Source organism: Solea senegalensis, linkage group LG1 (assembly GCF_019176455.1).
Source record: "Solea senegalensis isolate Sse05_10M linkage group LG1, IFAPA_SoseM_1, whole genome shotgun sequence".
Taxonomy (NCBI): domain Eukaryota; kingdom Metazoa; phylum Chordata; class Actinopteri; order Pleuronectiformes; family Soleidae; genus Solea; species Solea senegalensis.
Window position 1 is genome coordinate 20,006,822 of NC_058021.1, and position 23,258 is coordinate 20,030,079.

The following is a 23,258-nucleotide window of genomic DNA, read 5'->3' on the forward strand; positions in this document are numbered from 1 at the left end:
TCAGAAAAAAATCCAACGGTTTCTGAAAGTTGAGAAGTTGCACGTCAAAGCCAACATGTGGTTATTACAGTAATTTCCAGCAAATCTCTGTCTTTGTCGCCAGAGAGAGAGAGAACGAGAGAGAGAGAGTGGGAAAACACCTGTACATAGTTTCCGTTTATTCTATTTTTTGGCCTGCATTGAGAGACTTTTATTGTAAATATTTCTTATACTGTACTTGGACTGTTTTTCTTCAGTTTAAATTGTTAGAACAGTATTTTAACATGCAGTTAATTGTAAATAACTGGCAAATATCGGATTATTCTAGGAAAAATGGGCAACAGCACATTTTCTGGCCCTTTATGGGTAAAAAATGTTAAAGCAAATGTCAAACTCAAATGACCTAGGGGACACTGAGCATCTAGTCTGGACAGTCGGGGCCGGGAAAGTGAAAGAACAAAAATCTAACTTTTTGCAGAATTTTTTCTGATGATATTTCACAGAATTTCATAATAAAAGCATTTTGGTTGATGGAACCATGTATAGTTAAATAAAAATAATCTTGAAAACATACAGGAAAAACTTGATATGAAGTGGTGGGCCACATGTGGCCCATGGGCCGCGAGTTTGAGACCTCTGCGTTAAAGGTTCAACTGTTCTCCAAGGTGGAAATTTGGATATCACCAACACAAAATCATAGAAGAAAACAAACTCATAGAAATCATAGAAATAAGAGACATAGAGCTGCGACAGCAGTGATGATGTCATTTCAAGTATAAACCCGGCTCAATATAACATCTCACTCTTCATTTTCACTCTACAGTCAGTGTAAGGGATAAAAAAAACGTGTTGAAACAGAAGAGGCTATGTTTTGTTTGGGTCACACTGCGCTGCCAAGTGTGAGTCGCTGTTAATTTCTAATAATGTTTGTCGAAAATCTCTTTATTTCAACTCTCAGGGTTCATTAACATCAAAAAACCTCCTCTTTCACGAGTGTGAAATGGAAGCCTGATTGGTTTCCTTCCTTGAAGTGAAACACGCTGTGAAAGTTACAGGTTACTGTTGTTGTTTGCTTTTCATGTTTGTATTTTTCATCTCATGTTCTCAAAAACTGAGATAAGTGAGTCCGTGTCTCCACTCCAACTTCTTCTGTCAAGGGTAACTCTGTGTATGTGTGTGTGACGCCGCTCTGGTGTTTGTCCTTCAGATAATCCCCGTCAGAGCAGCCATGTTCCCGTCTACATCCGCCTGCTGGACATCAACGACAACGCGCCCACCTTCGCCACCGTGTACGAAACCTTCGTCTGTGAGAGAACCAAGGCTGGTCAGGTAAATACCGCTTTATCGCTTTATCCCTCTTCTGTAGGTCTAACAGACCGTGTTTTTGAAAAAAGGAACAAATACCATAACAGTGTTGTGTTTGTCTTATATTCCCAACATTGAAGCTGAGAAAGGTTTGATCAGCAGCAAAAGTAAGGTGCCAAAATCAGTAGAAGCACAGAAGATAAACGGTTTCAGCTAAAGGTCCAGTGTCTAAAATTCAAGTGAACCAATACCTTTATTTTGGAGGGATGGGCCATTTAGTTTTGGTCCAATACTGATCAAAATATCAGAAAGATGATAATAATAATGACTAGGACTGCACACAGTCATGCTAGGCCCTTGCATCGCCACGCAGCAGTTCCCTGACCTGTGAGAAATTTCATGTAGTTCTGTTCACGTCAAAGCTTTCAAGTGTCAAGTGCCATTTTAACGTCAAATTTGTCGGAGCTCTGAGGCCACGCCTTTTGATGTAGAGAAAATCCTCCGAAAACCTTTAATCATTAACTTGTCTAGAACACATGGACCGAGTTTGATGTGGCTAGCTCAAATGTGCTTGGACGAGTTTCTTCAAATGTGGGCTAGCCATTTTTGTTTTTCCTAAATGGCTGACTTATGGGTGGGCGAAGCTAATGGAAATACATTAGAAATTAGTTTGGAAACATGAGCGCAACACGTGTACCAAGTTTGTTTGAAATCGGAACAACTATGTGCGACTTAGCATTTACTGCAATTTTGGCCACTTTCTCTCGCGTCAAAAATTCCCAAGATAAAAAAAAAAACAGCAACATCGTTTTAGCCGAGTCATGCGTTTGACTGCTTATTTCTTCTCTTATGGGAGCAGAATATTTGTAACACAGTTGGATAGCTGTGTTTTTGCAAATGCTTGAAACAGCTGCAGGTGGTAAACTGCAGCTCTGATATCTGTATCAGCAAGTATGAGTATAAGTCTTTTCCTGGGTATTTAGTTATAGTTTGGGTATTCACTTTGACTTCCTCCAGTCAAAGTCTGCATTTTAATTTTAATTCTTGAAAAGGTGGCCAAAGATATATGTATATATATATATAAATGTACACATGTATATATATATATATATATATATGTATGTATATATATATATAAATATATATATATATATATATAATAAATAAATATATATATGTGTATTCACTGCCAAAATGACATGACTTGTTGATTAGATATCAGTCTGACACTTTGAGATAAAAGTAGGACTTCTTCACATCCTAGTTCTCATGGTAGAACTCGCTATAATATCAAGTTATAATGGGAACACCTCCACCTCCAGCTGTCAACAGATCACAGACAGAATGTAGCACTCAATGTGATTGTTAGTTATTGTCATGAACAGTGAGCGATATTTTTAGCATAGTTCAAAGTCTTACTAATTTGGTGAAATATCGTTATTTGTGTGTTATTGTGATGTAATATTGTCATATGTTTTGATTTTGAGAGTTGTGACAATAACACGAAGCAAAGAGCAAGAGTTTCTTCACCAGACAAAAAAAAAACAAGTAATGCAGGACACACAAAATCGTATCTTTCCACACAACACTTTTTGCTGCTTTCATACCTGATGTCAACAGCGCTCTCGTCTCGTCTACCAGCCATGAATCCACACGTGCCAAATGCAAAGCATGTTTTTTTTGCCAGTTTGGCCACCTGATCATTTCACTTTACTGCTGTTATCCATCCGAGTAAACACAACCTGTGATTATTTTGCCTGTTCTCTCCCAGAAAACAGACGAGACAGCGAGGCAACTACTATCTTCTATCCCCACCGTTCCTATCCGAATCTCACAACACACGCAAAAATGTTCAGCTCCTGAGAGGGATGCAAATGATATCCTCACTCTTTTTCGTGTCACGACATACGGGTGACATCTGATGCTCAGTGGGTGTGACGTGGAATTTGCATTTTTTAAACACCTTCTAAAATCGCTTTACATTTACTTTACTCACCATCGGTAACAGTTCCACCGCGTCACTGGTGTAAGAAAAAGAAAAGAATTCTGTCTGAATTTTATCCATTTCTCTTTGCCTGGATCACCACAGCATCAGCATTTTCCATCAGTGATAGTACCTGGTACCTGGTACCTGGTACTTTTTTTGGTACCTGCACTGGTGAGGTTCCAAGTGAGCTGAGCCACTGATTGGTCAGAGAGTGTAGTCACTGGAAGAGTCGTGAGCGTCACGTCCGACACAAGAATCAAAGCGAACAATGCCGGACTGCAGATCAGTTAAAAAGTCTTGAAAACATGCGTTGAAAACATGCGTTGAAAACATGCGTTGAAAACATGCGTTGAAAACATGCGTTAATCTTAAACATTTAGCAAAGAAAATGTCTAAAATCTCAACATTTAGCAGAGCAGTCTGGTGAACCAGCGAACACGACCGCGTTCAGTGGTATTTCAGTTCAGTGACCGTGTCAGACAGAGTCTGTGTTCCAGTCATGCAGGAAGTACTGAACGACTCTGTGAACAAGTCTTTTTTATTCAACTGATTCTAATGATTCAGTTAAGGCTCTGGTACACTTATACAATGATATAACTCGCAGATTTGTACCGCCACCTGATGGTGAAGTCAGATACTACAGGACCCTGAGGCGCGAATATACCAGTACACCACTTCAGTGTGTGGCATGTGTGTGTTAGTATACCGGAGCCTTTACACGGACAAACAACTGCTTTACAAGTCACTGGTTTGTGTGTTTGTGTCGCGTATAACACAACATCACGGCAGTTTCACGCAGCCATGTTATGGCGACTCCGCCCACGTTGAGGAGGAGCTATGAAGTGACTGATACCAAACGAGGTAGAGATAAAACTGTGTGGGAAAACCAATAGTTAATCCAAAATACATTCTTCCTGTCAGTGTCTGTGCTTCTTGAAACCAAAACACTTTTTGGATTATTTTCTTTTTAAAAGGCACAGATTTTACTCACTCCAATTTTTAAACACAGGTTATTTCTTCAGCAGTCGGTTGATTAATGTTAGTGTGGCTGCTAATTACTGCGTCACCTCGGCCAGCAGGTGCTCTCAGTGGGGAGGAATGACAGGCAGACAGGACAGAAGTGCAATGTAAGGAGGAAAAAAGTAGATTAGATTTAAAAAAAATAATAATAATTTTAACTCAAGAAACTTGAGAAACAAGATCATTTCACTTTTGATAATCCATCACAGTAGCTGTCAGCGTCCACTTTCACTCCCAAACCTTAAATCACAACAGGGATTGACACACAAGACTATAGGGTCAATCATGTGGATATTTTAGCTGAGCTCCATGTCAAAGGTTCGTAATTATCCTTCAAATTAGTAAATAAAGTAATTAATTAACATTGAGAGCAAATACTGCCTGTATGCTGACCGTCTGGCACTGGAAATGTACACATAATAAGTCACAATATTGCTATATATATATTATATATAGTAAATAAAAGTAAAATAACACATCATTTAAAAAATAACACGTAATGGCAGACCCATAATAACCCAAAATATAGGACCATGATAGTAATCATGATGACATAATGAGTCCACCTCAGTTATACAGTTACCAGTTTGTCAGAATTCATATTGTGTCCAGAAATACTGAAATTGGCACATAAAATACTTTATTATTGTTATTTAATATACCATCTGCTGGATATGTAAAACAAAAAAACTCATAACTTATCATACCGCCATGGAATAGTGTTCTCGAATGACCTTTAACACAGATTTTGAGCTCTTCTGGCTCTGTAGCTCCCGCCCAGAGCAGGTGGTGTTGCGGTTATTGTGCGCCGATGCTTTTATGAATCACTTAGGGGACATGTCGAGTCCAAGAGGCTAAACTAAGCTGGTAATCCCCTTTTATGAACCGTCAAACACACATGGAATCAGCCGCCATGACGACCACACTGACCCTCGTAGTGTTTGACAAATGTGGGTCAAAGTGTCTCTCGGGTTTAGGAGCAACACACCAACAAAGTCTTACATGTGGAACTGAGTGCCAGTATTTTTTTTCTTCGTGCTCAGCCTTTGAAGCAGCAGTTCCTGTCCTGACGTACAGTAAATCACGTTAATTAGCTCCCCCTCCAGCTTCCTCACAGAATGACTTTACACAATAGTTTTGACTTTGCCGGACTGAATATTAGCACAGAATATTTTAACCCATTTTTATAAAAAAATTCTGAATTTGATTGATTTCAGTTAATGTGATTAAAGTGTACAACCTTGTAAGGTTTGTCATTTTAAAACTTCAGACTAAGACTTTTGTTTTGAAGTTGTCCTGCTCTCACAGGTGGTATTACGTTACTTCCTGTTTTACTTTCCTGCCATGATTGCCCACACCTGTTCCCTAACTGTTCTCAGCTGTTCTCATTAGCTCACCTTCCCACTCCAGAGTATAAAGTCTCTGAGTTTCCTTCTGCCGGCAGCCACTTTGTCTTTTCTGTTTCAGGAAGTGTAGCTCTTTTTATCTTAGCTTGACAGCGGCAGCCATTTTGGACCACCCATGGTTTAACCGTAGTCTAAAACATCTTTTTTTGGGTTTTAATGCGAACTGAAGGTTCACACACTTAGAAGGAAAGGGTGAGGGGCTCAATGATGTTCAGGCACAACAACTCGACCAATAAATGCCTTTCTGAATCAACTCCTACATTTGTGTCGTCACCTCCGTGAGCTCTAACGTGATTTACAGCTGATTTATACCTTTTTTATCTTAAAGGTCCATTGTGTAAAATGTATTTGCAAATATGTTTGAATTGCCTGAAATTGAAGCTGGAATAGCTGTATATAATAAGTGTACAATCATCTGATTGTATATCATGAGCTGTATCAGCTCTGGTGAGGCGGCCATTTTAGACCTTCAGGTGCAACAACTTCACCAATTCTTCACCAGTTCCTACATATGTCATCACCCATGTGAGCTCTAACATGATTTACAGCGCTGACGGCGACATGCACACACGAACACACACATGTACACAGGATCAGTTGGACGTTCTTCGCTGCGGTGGCTCGCTGCCACTAATCTCCGCACATCCTTGTCATCCTGCCACCAGTTCATCCTTTAATTCCTCTGCCCTTTCATCTGTCCATCAGTGTTAATCATCAGTATTTGTTCACTAAATATCCTCCGCCGCTTCCTCCTGCTTCTGGATTTGTTCAGTGTAATGTGTGTGTGCGTGTGATTGGCACAGATCTTTGTTAAAGCCTCTAATCTCTCTGTGAGTGTTTCCTATTCAATGAAATACGACTGTAGTTGAGAGGAAACGTCATTGACTGAGAAATGACGGGAAGATGCTGGCTGTAATTATATCTCTAAAGTCATTGTGACAGCAGCAGTTTAAACAATCGTCAGATCCAGTATTTTCCCAAATATGAATCCTTTCAACACTCATTAATGCACAGAGATTAATCCAGTGATCTGCTCTTTAGGTTTTTTCAACTTCACTCAAAAGATAATAATTGTGGAGTGTGACGCTCTCACCATGCGCAGATGTGAAAGGACATGTTAAAAGAAAAAAGTTTCTTCACGACGACAAATTGTCATTAATGCTGCAAACATCGGAACACGGAAATAAACTTCTCAAACTGTTAAGGTTTTAATGGAAAAAAAACAACCTCAAGGATTGCAAAGAAACCACAATGTCAAAAAGATAGAAGCCCACTTTTTTCAGATGTAAAAGAAAACAGCAGCAGACAACAAAAATGCTACAGTAAAATAGAAATTTGATAATTTCCTTACAGAAAACGTAGCTGTAGCCTCGGGAATCTGGATTTAACACCAGCTGTCAATCACACCGTGTCCCCTGAGCCATACTTCATCTTCTCCATGAGCTGAAACGAGTGATTAACTCCTCAGGAAAATGTTTATTGACGTTAGAAATCACATGAGAAGTCTGCTGATATTCCCACAGACTTCCATTCAAACTCTTACTTTTGCCACCAGCACAGTTGCCCCCTGGTGGAGGTATAATAACATGTCACTTCCTGCTTAGACTCCCCCTGCGAACCAGTCTATGTATTTGACAAATAATACATGATAAAGTAAGTGAAATAAATTCAAATTCATTGTTTTGTTATTTGTTTGTGTCTCAGTTAACTTTCCCCCGACAAGTGTAATAAATCATCCAAAGAGCCGTGTTGTTGACAGATAAATTCATATCTTACTTTGCACAGACAAATAAGACAAATGATCCCGATAATATCCGAGGCTTACATCACAGCAGTGTGTACTTTCACTGTGAAGGAAAACAATAACCCCCCACACACACACACACACACACACACTCACTCACTCAACTACCTGCCCTTAATTCACTCACGTCCACTGGGATTTTGATGTTAATGCACGTCTGTGTGTCTCCAAACAGCGGATCCAGACGGTGAGTGCCGTCGACGCAGACGAGCCTTCGTCGGGACACAAGTTCTTCTTCAGTCTGGCTCCTGAGAAGATGCACCGCAGCAACTTCACCGTCCGAGACAACGGCGGTAAGTGACACTCGAGCAGACGCAGACTCGCTCATTAACTGAAATCTGATGCAAGCGCATTAAAGTCAGACACTCGACGTGAGCTGCTTTCCAGGATGAAGAGCTTTTTTCCACCGAGTGGTTTAAAAAGAACAAATAACAAAAAGTCATTGGAGGACAGAAAATATCACTCTCTGCCATCTCACGCTCACATCAAGGTTTATTAAAGAATCACGGCACACAAGAGAAACTGGCTTTCAATAAATGAACACAACAAAGATCAATAAAAGCCGTATCAGTACAAATCTCATAAAATGAATATGCTCGCAGATATGGAGCTCATAATTGGAGATAATTACCTCGACCAGTGCTGCTGCTTTTTTTCCTTCTGAGCAAATGTTCTTTCTTACTTTTCACTTTTCGCTCTACAGTAAAGTGTTTTGTCTGACAGGCTGAATTTATTTGAATCAGTAAATCAGTGGCTTTCACTCCACGTGTCACTCGATGCTGGATTCGACACAATTACGTTAAATTCAGCATCGACGAACACTGAGTTAATTCTGACGGATTCTATCTATAGACTCTATATAACAGCTGATCTATCCCTGAGCCTGTACGTTAACAAAAATTAAATTGACGTTGTCTTCAAATTTGTAAAATTATTTTCTATTGATTTGTAATTTGTCCATTTTTTTAAAAAAAACGTGAATTTCACAGACATCGTTTGCAATCGGGCACAATTTCCACTCATATGTGCCCGAATTAATCATCTATTTTAAGACCTGAAACTAGTGATTGAGAAACATGAACTCCTCAGGAAATTGTTTCCTGACGTTAGAAATTAGGTTATTTTTCCCGTTAGTCAATGGACTTTGTTTATGAAAGCAGCAGTATCGCCCCCTGGTGGCTATCTGCTACTTCCATGTTCATCCCTGGGCTTCACGTAACATCCATTTTACAGTCCACTGCTTTTCCACGATACAGCAGTTGTTTTCGGTGTAACTGAATCATTAGAATCAGTTAATTTTCGTTCCAATCAGTTAATTTTAGTACAGCTAAAATACTCAGCTCGTTGGATCCTTGTCAGAGCAGGTACTAAAAAAAAGTACTGGAAATCCCAGTGTTTACTGTCTGTCCAGAGTCCGTAGAAACTTAGTTCCCCTCATAAATCTTGATGGGATTTAATTTAAAGATATGAAAGTTGCTCTTTTCTGCTTTTGTTGGTAAGAAATGGCTTTGTGTCAAGAATCACACCCCATTATTATTTGTCTTGTCTTATGTGTTTGTCTCGCCTTTTGTTTTCCTGACATTGTCTAATTTAGCAACAGTTTCCTAGTGAACCAAAACCGAAAAAAAAAAATTCAGTCAAACATTTATATCATTCTGAATCAAGAGTTCATCAGTGTGTTTTAATTTACTATAAACCTTTTATTGCACTGAGGCAGGTGATTAATCATTTCTGTCACCACGCCCTGCTATTTGCTATTTCCTTTTTTCCCCCTCACTTGTAAAACTAATCGAATTCAACACTCTGTCTCTACAGTGAGGGAGAATTAGTGACTAATGCCTTGTCAGAGACGTCTCTTTTCACCCTGGCAACAACATGATTTTTATTCCTGACAGTGTCAGGCTATGATGCGCTGCAGGTGAGCTGAAGTCATCTCCTAACACACTTTTTTCCCCCCTCCCATCTCAGATAACACTGCCAGCATCCTGACACGTCGCGCCAGCTATAGTCGTCTTCACCAGAGCATCTACCTGGTTCCCGTGGTGATCACTGATGGCGACTACCCCATGCAGAGCAGCACAGGGACGCTGACTGTGAGAGTGTGCACCTGCGACCGTGAAGGCAACATGGAGCTGTGTAATCCCGAGGCTCTGAGCAGCTCTCCTGGCCTCAGCACCGGCGCACTCATCGCCATCCTCTTGTGTGCCATCATACTGCTGAGTGAGTATGAGAGGATGTGTATGTGTGTTTGTGTGCACCTTACTTTCAAATAGAGCATCTCTCACTAAGAGAATGAGCTACAATACAATTCCGTGTTTATTATGGAATGACTTGATATGATTTAATGCTTCAAGGTCCTGTGTGTAAAAATTGTACAGGTTCTTTTATGAGAGACTTTCACTTGATTGTGTGAATTGCTGTTGTTTATTACCACAGAATGAGCCTTTTATATTATATCAGGAATATCTGGGATCAGCTCTATGGAGGCCACATCTTTACAGTAGCCCACATTTGGACAATCTAAACAATCTTCTGAGTTGTGATGTTAGGTGAAGACTACATATGTTCTACAACACACGTAGAAAGAGAAGGCTCAGGTCAGGAGCAGGGAATGTTTTTTTCTTTTTTCTTTTATTGCAGGTCGTTATCACTTCAGAAAGACCTGCCTGTTATTGTGTTTAGTTCTTCCTCTTTCCCACTGGTCAAATAATCCTTACAACACTGAGCATTTAGGCTGTTTTTTCCATTAGTGTGTTAAAACGTATTTTAACACGTACGGGGGCTTCAGCACAACCTATCGGTAATCAGATTAAATTATTATTTTTATAAACATACCTGTGCAAAAAGGACGAAAATAAATGTAACCTTTTGCTCAGCTAACTGTCATCTAAGCTAAGCTAAACCTAACCCAAGCCGACTCTATGTAAGCTAACTTGCATCTTAGCCAACTTAAACCAAATGTAGGTTTAATTAAGTTTAGGCTAACATAAGAGTTAAGCTAAACCTAAGATAACGCTCATCTAGGCTTAGCTAAACCTAACCCAAGCCAACTCTATGGTAGCTAACTTGCATCTTAGCTAACTTAAACCTGAACCAAATGTAGCCTTTCACATACTTACTCTTAGGTAAGCTAGGAATTAACAGTGGTTCTCAGAGAAACTAGTGAGGTACTGAGGTACAGAGAAAAGAGAACAGTTGGAATATGGACTTAAGAGTTGTCCTTTCAGAAAACTCTGCAAATTTAGTCTGGGCTGGAGAGCGAGACACAGTTTTGGCAACAGAAGTGACACACTGGTGCTTGTCACTGATGACCCAACATGCCAACATGTCAGTGGAAAAACTGCCCAGGAAAGAGTATTTTCGTATTTTAATATTGTAAAACAGACGGTACAGCCAGTGGAGACTTCAGCGTGTTGTGGTCACTCTTAACTCCTGTGGCATCACACAAATCAAACAAACAAGAGAAACTTTTCCTTCTCCGGGGATGCGTCACACACTACGCTACATGACAGGTTCCCAAACTCTGTGCGCTGTCGAGGGGCCCAGACGTCCGCCAAAGTTATTCGGTGGCATTTTTTTAGTAAGAAGGATATAAAGCGAAGTCAAAATCAGAAACGTTGTACATAAACGAACATTGTGTAAAAAAAAAAAAATCAAGAGATTAAACAATCAGTGGAAATGTAAAAAATATGTTTTGCATAAAAGTCAAACAGCAGAAAAAAGCTCAAAGGACAAATAGAAAATGAAATGGGCGCACAAAGTGTGCAGTGTGTGTTTGATCGCGCTTGCACGGGCCCTGTTAGCTGCTTCCATTTGTACAGCGTCGTTAACACAAGCAGCCGTTGCACTTTCTCATTTGCTGTAATGGAAAACAATGTCGGTTCAGGGCTTCAGTCGGCTGCTGTTCATCAGAATCAAACCTTGTATGGAAATGAGCGCATCTCATCTGCCACCACATCCCCACTTATCCTCTTATTCATGCAGTGGTCACAGTCCAGTGGGCCGCTGGGAAGAAAAATGAATACATATTTATGCCTCTGAAGGTGCAGTCATTGCAGACTTAGTGGACACACACACACACACACACACACACACACACAGAGGCAGTGCTGAAAAGCGGTGTCCAAACATATGAGAGCAGCCAGCCATCAACAGGCTCTCTCTCACACACACACGCCTCATCCTGAATGAATGTCATAATAATAATCATAACCATAGAAACCACTCTAGTTTCCCCACACTGTCAATACACTTCTTTACCTGGAAAGGTTTCACTGTTTAAAAAAGATGGATCCAGATCACCACCGACCACCGTCTAATAAACAAAAAAGTATTATTAGAACAAAAGCCGTCACAAGAACATCGTGTTTCAGTTCAGTCTGTCTTTCAAGCTTTCATTACATGCAACCCATTGAAAATGTAACATCTCTGAGGCTTTTTGAGCCACAATGGACACCACACTGCAACAGATGCGTCAAGAGATTCAGCAGTTACACCTTTGTCAACATGGCACAGTTGTCAGGTCAAGGCCATACCACTGATGGAAACACACAATATCACAGCAGGCACTGCATTGTGACTGTGTTATGCTACACAGTACGGCAACACTCTCAACACAACACGGTCCATATGACAACTAGTATGTACAGAAGAGTCCTGCACTGCTTTGGTGAACTCAAAATTGCACAAATTACAGCAGACCTCCGTGGGCTCTGTCCGTAGACCATCAGAATTAGAATTTGTTCAACCCATCCTTGTGTGCACCTGCGGATGAAAGGTGCACACAAGGAAAGTCAAGGCTCAGAAAGTCATCCGAGCTTTGACCTGGCAACCCTCGAACCAGCTGACACCCCAACTCCCCTGCCCCGACGGGCCTTTCAGCCCACTCGCACCAGACATGCCTGAGGGAGCTGTAGCATCATTGTGCTAAACCTAACCAATGCCAACTCTATGTAAGCTAACTTGCATCTTAGCTAACTTAAACCTAAACCAGATGTAGATTGAATTGGTTTTAGGATAACATAAGAGTTAAACTAACCTAAACCTAAGATAACTCTATCTATGCTAAAACTAACCCAAGCCAACTCTTTGGAAGCTAACTTGCATCTTAGCTAACTTAAACCAAAACCAAACGTAACCTTACACATACTAACATAACATGGGGAAGTTGGGGCTGATGTAGAAGTGGGATAGTACAGGACCCTGATACGCGAGTATACCAGATCTGGCGATATTCATGTGTACGTGTGCACAGAAGTACTGTATACCAGTATGTATGCCTTAAGGATCAACTCCTCCCAAACAACCTTTTAACAGGGAATATTATGGAAGGAAACCATAGGAAGAAGCACAGAGGAGGATTCTCTCTTCCAGGAAGGACAGAATTGCAATCGATGTCTTGTCTGCAGAGCAGATCAACAAGATGTATGTCATAGAACGATATAATAAATGATGTAACGGTATGAAACCAAAGGATGTGCAGTTTGCTGAAGGAAAACTACAATGTTGGCTCATATCAAGCCACAGCACTTCAAGGGCTCTCGACATTAATGAACATTAGAGGAAGCGGCCATTGATGGTGTGTTGGTGTGCAGCTTTTTTACATGGGAATCACAGTCTGTGGTGCTGGAAAAGACAGTTGATGTAAGGTGTTAATTAAAGCGTCTCGGTGTTGCATATGAACGTATCGATCACCTCAGCCGTCACATCAGTGTTCGTCATCTTGTCCTTCTTCTGCCCATCGTGTGCAGTAACTGTCTTCCTTTATTAACACTTATCCTTCCTTCTTTTCTTGACCTTTTCTCGATATCTAATGAAAGAACGCATGTGTCATTCATTCACTTCCCAGCTTATGTTCTCCTGTTGCTTGACAGACATTACACGCTGGGATTTATGCTGCTCCTAATCTCGGTTATTTCACTTCCCCTGACCTTAACTATACCTCGGCTCTTTCTTGTTGCCACTGTGCTCTTTTGCTTTTCTTGATTTGCATTCAGTAGCCTGTCTGAGCTTAGCCAATCAAATGTTCTGCATGATTATTTGTGGCTGCACCCTCTCTGAAATCAAAGGCTGCTGTGCTTTTGTGTGTCTGCCTGTTGCTGGCCGGTGCAGCCCCCCGTGTTTCCAGCTCTTGTTTTGGGGGTGTAATTCATCTGCACCTCGTTTTTTTAAATTTCATGTGTCGGGTTTGTGTCGTGATGCACATGTCACAACTGATCTTGCTCTTTTACTTTTAAATATAATACTGTGCTTCCTGTGTTTAGCTGGAGATGAAAAGATTGTTCTGGTTTATTACAAAATGAAGTGAAGCTGCTGAATCTGTTCAGGCAGCCAACTCCATTGCACAGCTTTGCTCCTGTGGCATTTTTCCAAGGGAGCCTTTTAATGCACTCGACCTGTCAGCTCTGCTCATGTAGCGTTTGAAAAAAGGGCCTCATCTCCAAACCCAGTATTCACCTGTAGGCTCTAAAACTCTGTTCTTCATGGGGGAACTTGGTGTCATCACTCCCACGCTCCCTGGTGTGCCGAGTGGGGGAAAGATGAGGCCAGAGCTCACATATCATGAATGTGCACATTCTACTTTAGCAGAACATATTCACTTAGTAATCTGTGTGGAAACATGCGGCTAAGTGTGACCCATATTATGGTCTGAGGTCACAGAGATTCATCAAATGCACCATGGTGTCAGATAATGCAGTGTTTACCGGTTTAGAGAAGGTCCATAAATGCCTTGTTGAGAAAGCTGGGTGGAGATTTTGTCCTCCGACGTTGCGAAACACCTGTGAGTGGCTCGAGCAATCAGCTGCATCTGACCCATAGTATATATATTATGACCTTACACTGCTACACTGCTAACCGGCTGTAAACACACGGTTTTAGAAATACTGAGGCCCAAAACCTGAGCTTGTTAGTAGTCATGCATTGGTAATAACAGCTTTACAACCATGTCAAATGGTCAGGAAATGCATATTTATTTCAAGTGTTTCAATTCCAATTCCAGAATTCAGTCTACAATCAAGTCCAGTTGCTCTCGATTTCATGATTTAATGCCTTAGGGCAAGGTTTCCCAAATTTAGGGGTACCAACTTTTTCAAAATGACAGCCCACTTAACAATATAAATCTTGATCAGAGCAAATTGCATAATAATATATATAACCATAATATAACCTTGACAACGGGCCATACGGTGGTGTAGTGGTTAGCACTCTCGCCTTGCAGCGAGAAGACCCGGGTTCGATCCCCGGTTGGAACAAGGGCCATTCTGCATGGAGTTTGCATGTTCTCCCCGTGTGTGCGTGGGTTCTCTCCGGGTTCTCCGGCTTCCTTCCACAGACCAAAAACATGCAATGTGGGGATTAGGTAAATTGGACACTCTAAATTGACCATAGGAGTGAGTGTGAGAGTGAATGGTTGTTGGTCTCTAGCTGTGTGTGGCCTTGCGATGGACTGGCGAACTGTCCAGGGTGTACCACGCCTATCGCCCGATGTAGCTGAGATTGGCACAGCACCCCCCACGACCCTCTGGTGGAGGATAAAGCGGTTAGATGAGGATTGATTGATTGATAACCTTGACAACCACAACAATAGAAACTACCATTTCTGTAATAGCTAATATTATTTAGAATTGGTAAATCCAAGAGAGATGGTGTGCATGTTCTTCTTTTGTCTTTCGGGTTGCCATGGTGGATCATTTGCCTCCATCTTGTCTGATCCCTACAGCAAACCAAACATTTTAATTTTAACTTTTAGTCAGAAGCTTGTTAGTCTGATGTTGGACGGGTGGCATTGATGTTGGTGAGCTAACTAGTTTACTTAATCATCGTCTGAGAACTCAGCACCTCCTCTTTGTCATCACCAATGAAAATGAAGCAACCAAAATGAGATATTTGGATCAGTGAAATTCTCTAACCCCGTATCCCTCCGCTGTTGTCTCCTGCAGTGATCGTGGTTCTGTTCACGGCACTGAAACGCCAGCGGAAGCAGGAACCGCTCATCATCTCCAAGGAGGACGTCCGTGACAACGTGGTGAGCTACAACGACGAGGGCGGCGGCGAGGAGGACACCCAGGCCTTCGACATCGGAGCGCTGCGACATCCAGACGCCGCCGCCGCCTTGGAGGAGTCTGCCAAGCAGAGGCGTGACATCATCCCCACGGACACTCTGCTCTACCCACCGCTCCGCCGGCCTGCACCCACCGCCCCCGGCCTCATCATGCCGCCTGTCAACTTAGCCTCGCGGGACAACGGTGACGTACGCGAATTCATCAACCAGAGGGTTCTGGAGAACGACTGTAACCCGACGGCGCCGCCTTATGACTCGCTGGCCACCTACGCGTACGAGGGCACCGGCTCGGTGGCCGAGTCACTGAGCTCGCTGGGCTCAGCTTCATCTGAGGCCGAGCAGGACTATCACTACCTGAGTGACTGGGGGCCCAGGTTCAGGAAACTAGCCGACCTGTACGGAGCCGAGGACAGTGACTTCTGCTAACAGAGATACCACGGAACCACACACATAAGACTAATCATGTCAAATACAAGCTTTGGTTACATTTTGACCAAAGCGGGTCCAATGACAGCTGCGTCTCGCTACAGTCTCAGACTGTAAACACTGACGATGAGCTTTAAGATAATGTGAAAACTTTTAAAAATACAAGACAAACACATAAGAACAAACTAATGTGCTGGCAGCAGGTGTCAGTTCCATTTAATGGGATAATCAAGAACACCACTCAATCGTTGTCCTGCCTTCAATGTAAATTGAGTTTTTTTTTTCCAGTAAGAGACAAAAAAGTCCTAAATATATGTATTTAGGAACGGTAATGTAAATCAACCTGCCCAACGGTGGATCCAAAGATCTTCAGTTTCACCAGTGTGGACCTCTTCAGAGACGCATTTCAGGCCTGATTGGAGTTTAAAAATCAAAATTGGATTGTATTTTCTATTGAGAATTGGCCATTTTCACATTCAGGTTTGGCTTTAATCTCTGAATAAGCAGCCATTGGAACGTCGCTCGTGGCTTTTAATGGTGCCATTCAAGGCTGACTGAATGGAATGGTTGGAACCAGGTCAGTCCACAAAACCCCAGTGTCATTTTTTCCAGAACTGGACCACACTAACGGCTGCAGAAGTGAAGTAAAGTGTGGAGAAGACACATTTTTTATTTTTTTTCCTTTTTGACTAAGTGCCCTTTGTGCTGCCCTTCGAGCTAAACTGTGGACGCCTGCACACTGGCTGACACTGGAGGGGGCTAACGACTTTTACATGATTGCTTTTCTTGTCGTTTTCGCCGTCTTGTACAAAATGATCATTCCAGGGGAGCTGTTCTGAAGAATCCTCGCTCGAAAATCGCCTTCTTCGGGACACAGAGTAAAAGAAAACTCCTTTGAATAAATGCACTGATTTCTTTATGTTTATGCAGGTTTTTTCTTTCTCCTTTTTTATTTTTGCTGCACACAAAAATATATGTATGTTAACTGCATAATTTCTAGAGTTTTAGCTTCTTGGCTGTATATTGTGTCAGAACTGTGGTGGAACTGAGTCATATTGGATGTGAACTAAGTTCTGTAAATCTTTAATTTTACTGGAGGCTTTTTGCTGAAAACACGGCCTCAGGCGTCAAACAGACGGTGGTTGAACAGTGTTGAAATTGCACACTGTGAATTTGCTTTACATTGCTATGAAGAACATGTGGGCCTGTCACTTTTATCATGAAAATCCAGACTGCAGTCACCAACTCCTCACTTTAGCATCTTTCAGCTCATGGTTTTTGTTTTAAGGCCTACAACTGCACAGTGCTGGTTTAGCTGTGTGTTTACATGAAGATAGAAAAAACAAATTATTATTATTAATCCGACTAAAACTGGACTTTTTAAAAGACATGTAAACATTTAGTCCAGCTAAAATTGTACAAAATTGGGCCAAACACACCCAGACAAAAGTATTGGGACTCCTGGCAATTTCACCAATGGGGATGTATTCAAATACATTATACAGTACTTTAATATGGAGTTGGTCCCTCTTTTTGCAGCTATAACAGCTTCCTGGAAGACTTTCCTCAAGGTTTAAAGTTTCTATGGGAATCTGTGCCCAATTCATTTATTCTATAGAACATTCACGAGGTTATATCTTTATAGTCTTTGCTTTGTGCACTGGTTGACACAGTCAAGAGTCTTCCTCAAACTGTTGTCACAATGTTGGAAGCATAGCAATGTCCAAAATGTCTTGGTGTGCTGAAGAGTTAAGATTGTCCTACATTAAAGGGACCTAGAGACCAAAGCCTGATTGAATGAAATACCTGAATTCAACACTAGACAGGTTTTGCCAAATACTTTTGTCCATATTGTGTATTTCCACATGTATACGCTCAGTCAGACTCAAGCAGTTTCCAACCCCAGGCTTTGACCTAGAAGTAATCGATGAAAACAGTGGTAGAAGGAGACAAAAAATATGACGTAATACATTTTCTACCAGCTTAAATGTAATAATTTTAAAGCTCTTGGATGGTACTGTAGGAAGACTAGGAATGGTGCTTGACAACAACAACAACTAGCCGCCTGCTAAACCTGAAAGAGAGTATATCACCTGCTAGCGTAGCAAAGACAAAACAGACGTCATTCAATCAATTCTTTACATGCTAGCGCTTGTATTCTGGGACGAGACACCTGTGTGCTTCACATGCTAACACATCAGCCACAAGTAGTTTTTTTTTTAGAAGTTAGGGAATGAGGCTCTTTGTGAAATTCAAATACAGTTAAATGAATATGGACCAAAAAAAGGTGACTGGGAATGGTGCTTGACATGCTAACAACTAGCTGCCTGCTAAACCTGAAAGGGGGTTATATCCAGACAAAACACATGTCATTCAATAGATTCTGTACACGCTAATGCTTGTATTGTATACTAAAAGCTCCTTTTACAATGCATTCATTGATGTGGGGAATACAAACGTCTCCAAATGGAATTGAAGACACCGTGTGCTAACATGCTAACACATCAGCCACAACCACAACAAAATAATGTTGTTTTTCGTTAGAAGTTAGGGAATGAGGCTCTTTGTGAAATTTAAATAAAGTTAAACGAATATGGACAAAGAAAAAAAAGGTGACAGACCTACAGTACTTCACAGCCCCGTGCTGCATCTCGAATGTCTTTCAGTGACTGGTAACCTCATTTTCTGCCTCATTATTTCCTGCTCACACCTGTTTCCTTCCACATAATATACTGGCACAGTTTGAAGATATGATTCAAATGTTTACTCCCTAAGGTTTTGTGGCACATATTTCACTCACTGCTTTTGTTTGAGACGACGAGAAGAAGGAGAAAAAAAACCACATTTCTTTCCTTATTTACTGTTTCTTTGTTTTTTTGTTTTTTATTTCTTATTTTTATTATTCAGCCCGCTCTCATGTCTCACTCGAACCCATGAGGTTTTGTTTGAAATGTTGTAATTAACGGCAGGCGGCCGCACATTCCATTATTTGCATTGCGACACTAATTACTGAAGCAAAAGTTCAGAATCACAACAGTCAACCTCAGTGCCATGTTTTAAAAAAAGATATATGTATTTTCCGAGTGATGGAGGAAACCATGTTGTCAGGATAATTTCATTTCATAGCAGGCGTTTGTATTGTGTTATGACCGTTCCAGTAAAAGCAGCCGTTTGTTCTAGTTGTGTTTCGTGACCGTGGTCCGCTCTGAAGGCTTAAAACATACAAACACCCATGTTTTTCTTTACATTGTAGTTCATTCTTTTTTGTACCAAATATTTATAGGACATGGTGACGACGATGATGATGATGATGATGATAATCCTGGAGGGGGAGAAAAAAAACAAATCAAACCAGCCTCCAAATTCACTGTTTTGTAATGTCATTTTGGAGGTGTGGAACTTGCTGTAGGCAGTCGACCATCTGTATATGATGATGATGATGATGATGATGTATTACCAAGTTGTTTAATTTTATCAAAATAAACGTTTACAGTTAAAATGTTCTGTTTTTAGTTTGATGACGAACCACCTGTTCCATCTGTCTCTCTTCAGAATTGTAAAAAAATCTTGTTCCTCTGCTACGCCAGTTATTTCTTTCACATCCAGTTACGGAAACAAACATAAAAGATTATTACCCCCCATAGTGCATTTTTTCAGCTCCAAAGATGAAGTAGCGACATGTCACAATCCTCCAAAAATCCTAAAATGTGACTATTTTCTCTTCATAAATTGGAGGTGAGGTACAACAAACCATGTGGTAATGGATGTAAACTGTCTCAACACGATATCATTCACCTTTTGGCTTCTTATGCTCATTTGTGGGTGACTGAATACATGATAACAGCGACACCGCACTTCATGTTCCACATGTTATCCGACATAATGTCGGATAACCCCCCCACTGATCTGCTTTCAAAGTAGGCCATTCAACATGGTTGAATCCCCCTTCTTGACAGGAGAGGTTCATTCTCCTCTGTCCTCGTACTCCTGCAGCCAGGTCTTCTCCCGCCATGAACGCGGTGGCTATCTCAGTCTCTCTCTCTCTGTTCTGTTTGCATCCTACCTGACAGGTCTCTCTTACTACCATACCAACTACAGGAGTTCCACAAGGCATCATCCCGGGCCCTCTCTTCTTCTTTTTCTTCTCCATGTGGATTCTGCTAATGACACGCAGCCACTCTTGTCAGTGCCCATCTCTGACTCTCTGGATGAATTCTCAGAGTGGGCGGCACTGCCTGAAGCTCAGCCCAGTCAAGACTGAGTAAACTTGTAGTAAACCGTAAACCGTTATTTGTCGTGCGACAGTTTTCTTTTCCAGTTAATGTAACAAAGCATGAAGAAATAAAAAGTGTAGATTGAGCATATACAGTACAATTGAATTGGTAAAGTCCCAGAGAGATTTGAAGGAACCTTTTTCACTGGGGATTGACAACATTAGCAATGTCAGCTGTAACGTTAGCATGTGTGCCTCCATTAGGGTGTCATATTTTTTTCTCACACTTAACCTTTGATAAAGACGTCATGTACGGAGATTTAAAAAAAAAAAAAGGTGACCGTCAAACTCACTAACCATGCACAACGCACACACAGAGCTTCACTCAAAAATGCATGAAAAGTCTCAGGGTGAATAAAGTGTGGAGCTTCTTCTCCAGGACGCTGTGCTCTGTATGGCCTGCAGGGGTTAGGCCTTTCCCTGCACCAGCAGGCACAACAACAACAACAACAACACACACCCTGGAAGCCGCTGTATAGAGGACTGCAACTGAGAGAAAAGCACAACAAGAGAAGAGAAATGGGCTCTTCTGGAAACCAAGTAACACTGGGAAATGGCTTCTATTGTCAGCTTGCATTGACAAAAATAAAAAATTCATAAAAGCCAAACAATAAAGCAGAAGCCAGAAAGAGTGTTTTGTTTTTTCATTGGCCATGAAGGAGTAGAGGAGAAAGGAATTTAGCCCAGGAGGGTTTGGACACATCGTGGTCAAATCCTCTTTCTAAATAATAGACCATATGGCCAAGTTTACACCAGGAAATAAATAAGCAAGAGCAATTTAAAAAACAAAACACAACTAGGGTTTCGAGTGTGCTTCTGTTTGTTTATGATCCCAGACTGACTCCAGGATGCTGAGATCAGGTCTCTACGGGGACCAGACCATCTGTTGCAGGACTCCTCATCCTTTATGTCTCTCCGCCTTTTGTGTTTGGGTTTGCGGCCCTGTCGCAGAATCACTCAAGGACTGAGCAGTCGCCTCCCTGGTGGAACTGATAAAGGACATTTCTGAATTGTACTGCACTGTATTACAGCATTTAAAATGTGAAGCGTGGGCGTTGTTGTCTTGTGCTTTCCTGTTTTATTCTGAAAGTTCTCTCTCCTCTCGTTTCAGGTAACTTGTTCCTTCCTCTTGTGTTTTCCCATCAGTCTGATTGTCTGCCCCGCCCTGATTGTTTCCACCTGTTCCCCATTACCGTGTGTATATTATGGTCTGTGTCTCCCTTTGTCTGTTGCCAGTTCGTCTTTGTCTTTTCAGGAGTTATCAGTCTTTGCTTCATGCCACTGTCTCGTCAGGTTCTTGTACTTTTTCTTTGCTACTTTGTCCTTTGCCCTTGTTTTTTCTAGTAGTTTTTCCCTCTTAGGAGTGGTTATTTTGTTGCACTTACAAATATAAGTTTGTTTATTTTTCACTTCGTCCCCCGAGTCGTGCAAATGGGTCCAAGTCCTTGTCCCGGTGTGACAAGCATGTATGTTTTTTCACTCCTTAATAAGTGTGTAAGTTTACCAAAATGTATTTTATCAAGCATTTGTTAGGAATACATCCAAATATGTGTAATTACCCAGGGCTAACAGTCTAACTATAGCTTATATTAATAGTCATTTGGCACAGAATCATGTAAAATAGTATAATCTTTGGGATTTTTTTTTTTTTTTAATGAAGTGAAAGTGTGGAGGGGGTTGATGCCGGGGAACCACTTGTCGTTTCCTGGATGTGGATCAGAGATGATCTTAAAGGTGACATAGAATGCTTGTATCACACATATGTTAGTTATGGAGGTCTACTTACATATATTAACTTGTTTTCATGATTAAAAACCTCCTAATCGCTGCAAACGAGCCGATCAAAATATCTCCTCACTGACGCTCTCGTCAGCCGCGCTGTTTCAGACCAAAACCACACCCCTAGAATGTGGACTGTGTTGTGATTGGCCAGCCAACGAGAGCTTTCCCACTGTCCTGTGATTGGCCAGGTACCTGGAAGTGACGTAATAGATAGGCCAGCTCTCAGATACACAGCTCCCCCTCTGGCACGGTGGATGCTCTGCATCTCAGCAGCTACAACGAGAGTAGTTCTTCTTCTTCTGCGGTTGAATGTACGCAACCGGACGTGCCCGGACTAGTGCCCGCACCAGGAGGCGCTACGGTGGTGAGGTTTTCTGATGACGACATCAAATTCGCAGAGCCCAGGAAAATAATACAACACTATTTTCTCCGCAGTGGCTGAACTGTTTGTTCTGAAACTTTAGGGTTTCATAAACGAGGGAATGACGCAGATACACACATACAAACGCAGCGTTAATTGGAGCTTCCGGTCTATGTTAGCTTTAACTTGACGTTCGATGACGAAACAAGATCTTTAAAGCGAGCTCTGCATTTGTACCTGACTTCATGTGCTTTTGTCCTCCATTTTTCTCTGAATTTAAATGGCGACTTTGTCATGATTGCACTCATGTTGGTTGGCACGTCCAGTTCTTGCATATGGTGAAGCTCCTCCATCACGTTGCAACAACCACACAAAAACAGAGAAAAGGCTTGTAGTGACTTAACATTCTCTGATTTCACTGTAGGCCAAGCCAGAGCTCTCTCTAAACAAGCAGCAGCAATCCTGTATTCATTTCCAAAGTGTTCATGTAGAAGTTCCTTCGCCAGTTGATCACCTCTGTCGTGAGGAGTCTGTCATCTGCTGGGTTCACCAATTCTCTGGGTTGACCTTTTGTAAACTGCTCCAAATGTAGGTGCAGAATGTTGGTTGCGGTTGCTCAACTGATGCAGGCTGTTCATTATTGACGGGCAAATAAAGAGATTGATGCTGTGTCTCTCCATGTTGCGTTGCTCCACCATGTTCCGTGCACTTGAGTCCTTATGACGTACTGGGAAATTGGTTTGTGGCATTGCACTCCATGTCCAGGGTTCATATGACTTTGCTGCTGGGTTGAGTCCATGGTAGATGTTTCTTGTTCCTTTTCCCTTTGTACAAAATATGAATTCATTCCATT

At 41.5% G+C, this 23,258-nt stretch overlaps 1 protein-coding gene across 1 annotated transcript in view; it reads left to right on the forward strand.

The window, feature by feature from the left end:
• LOC122775900 (cadherin-6-like) overlaps nt 1-23,258 on the forward strand; it is a 98,622-nt gene that overhangs the window by 69,645 nt on the left and 5,719 nt on the right. The window contains exons 9-12 of the mRNA XM_044036118.1: nt 1,187-1,308; nt 7,677-7,794; nt 9,470-9,721; nt 15,442-16,014. Coding sequence (XP_043892053.1) covers nt 1,187-1,308; nt 7,677-7,794; nt 9,470-9,721; nt 15,442-15,989 — 1,040 coding nt within the window. The 3' untranslated portion in view covers nt 15,990-16,014. The remainder of the gene's footprint in view (nt 1-1,186; nt 1,309-7,676; nt 7,795-9,469; nt 9,722-15,441; nt 16,015-23,258) is intronic.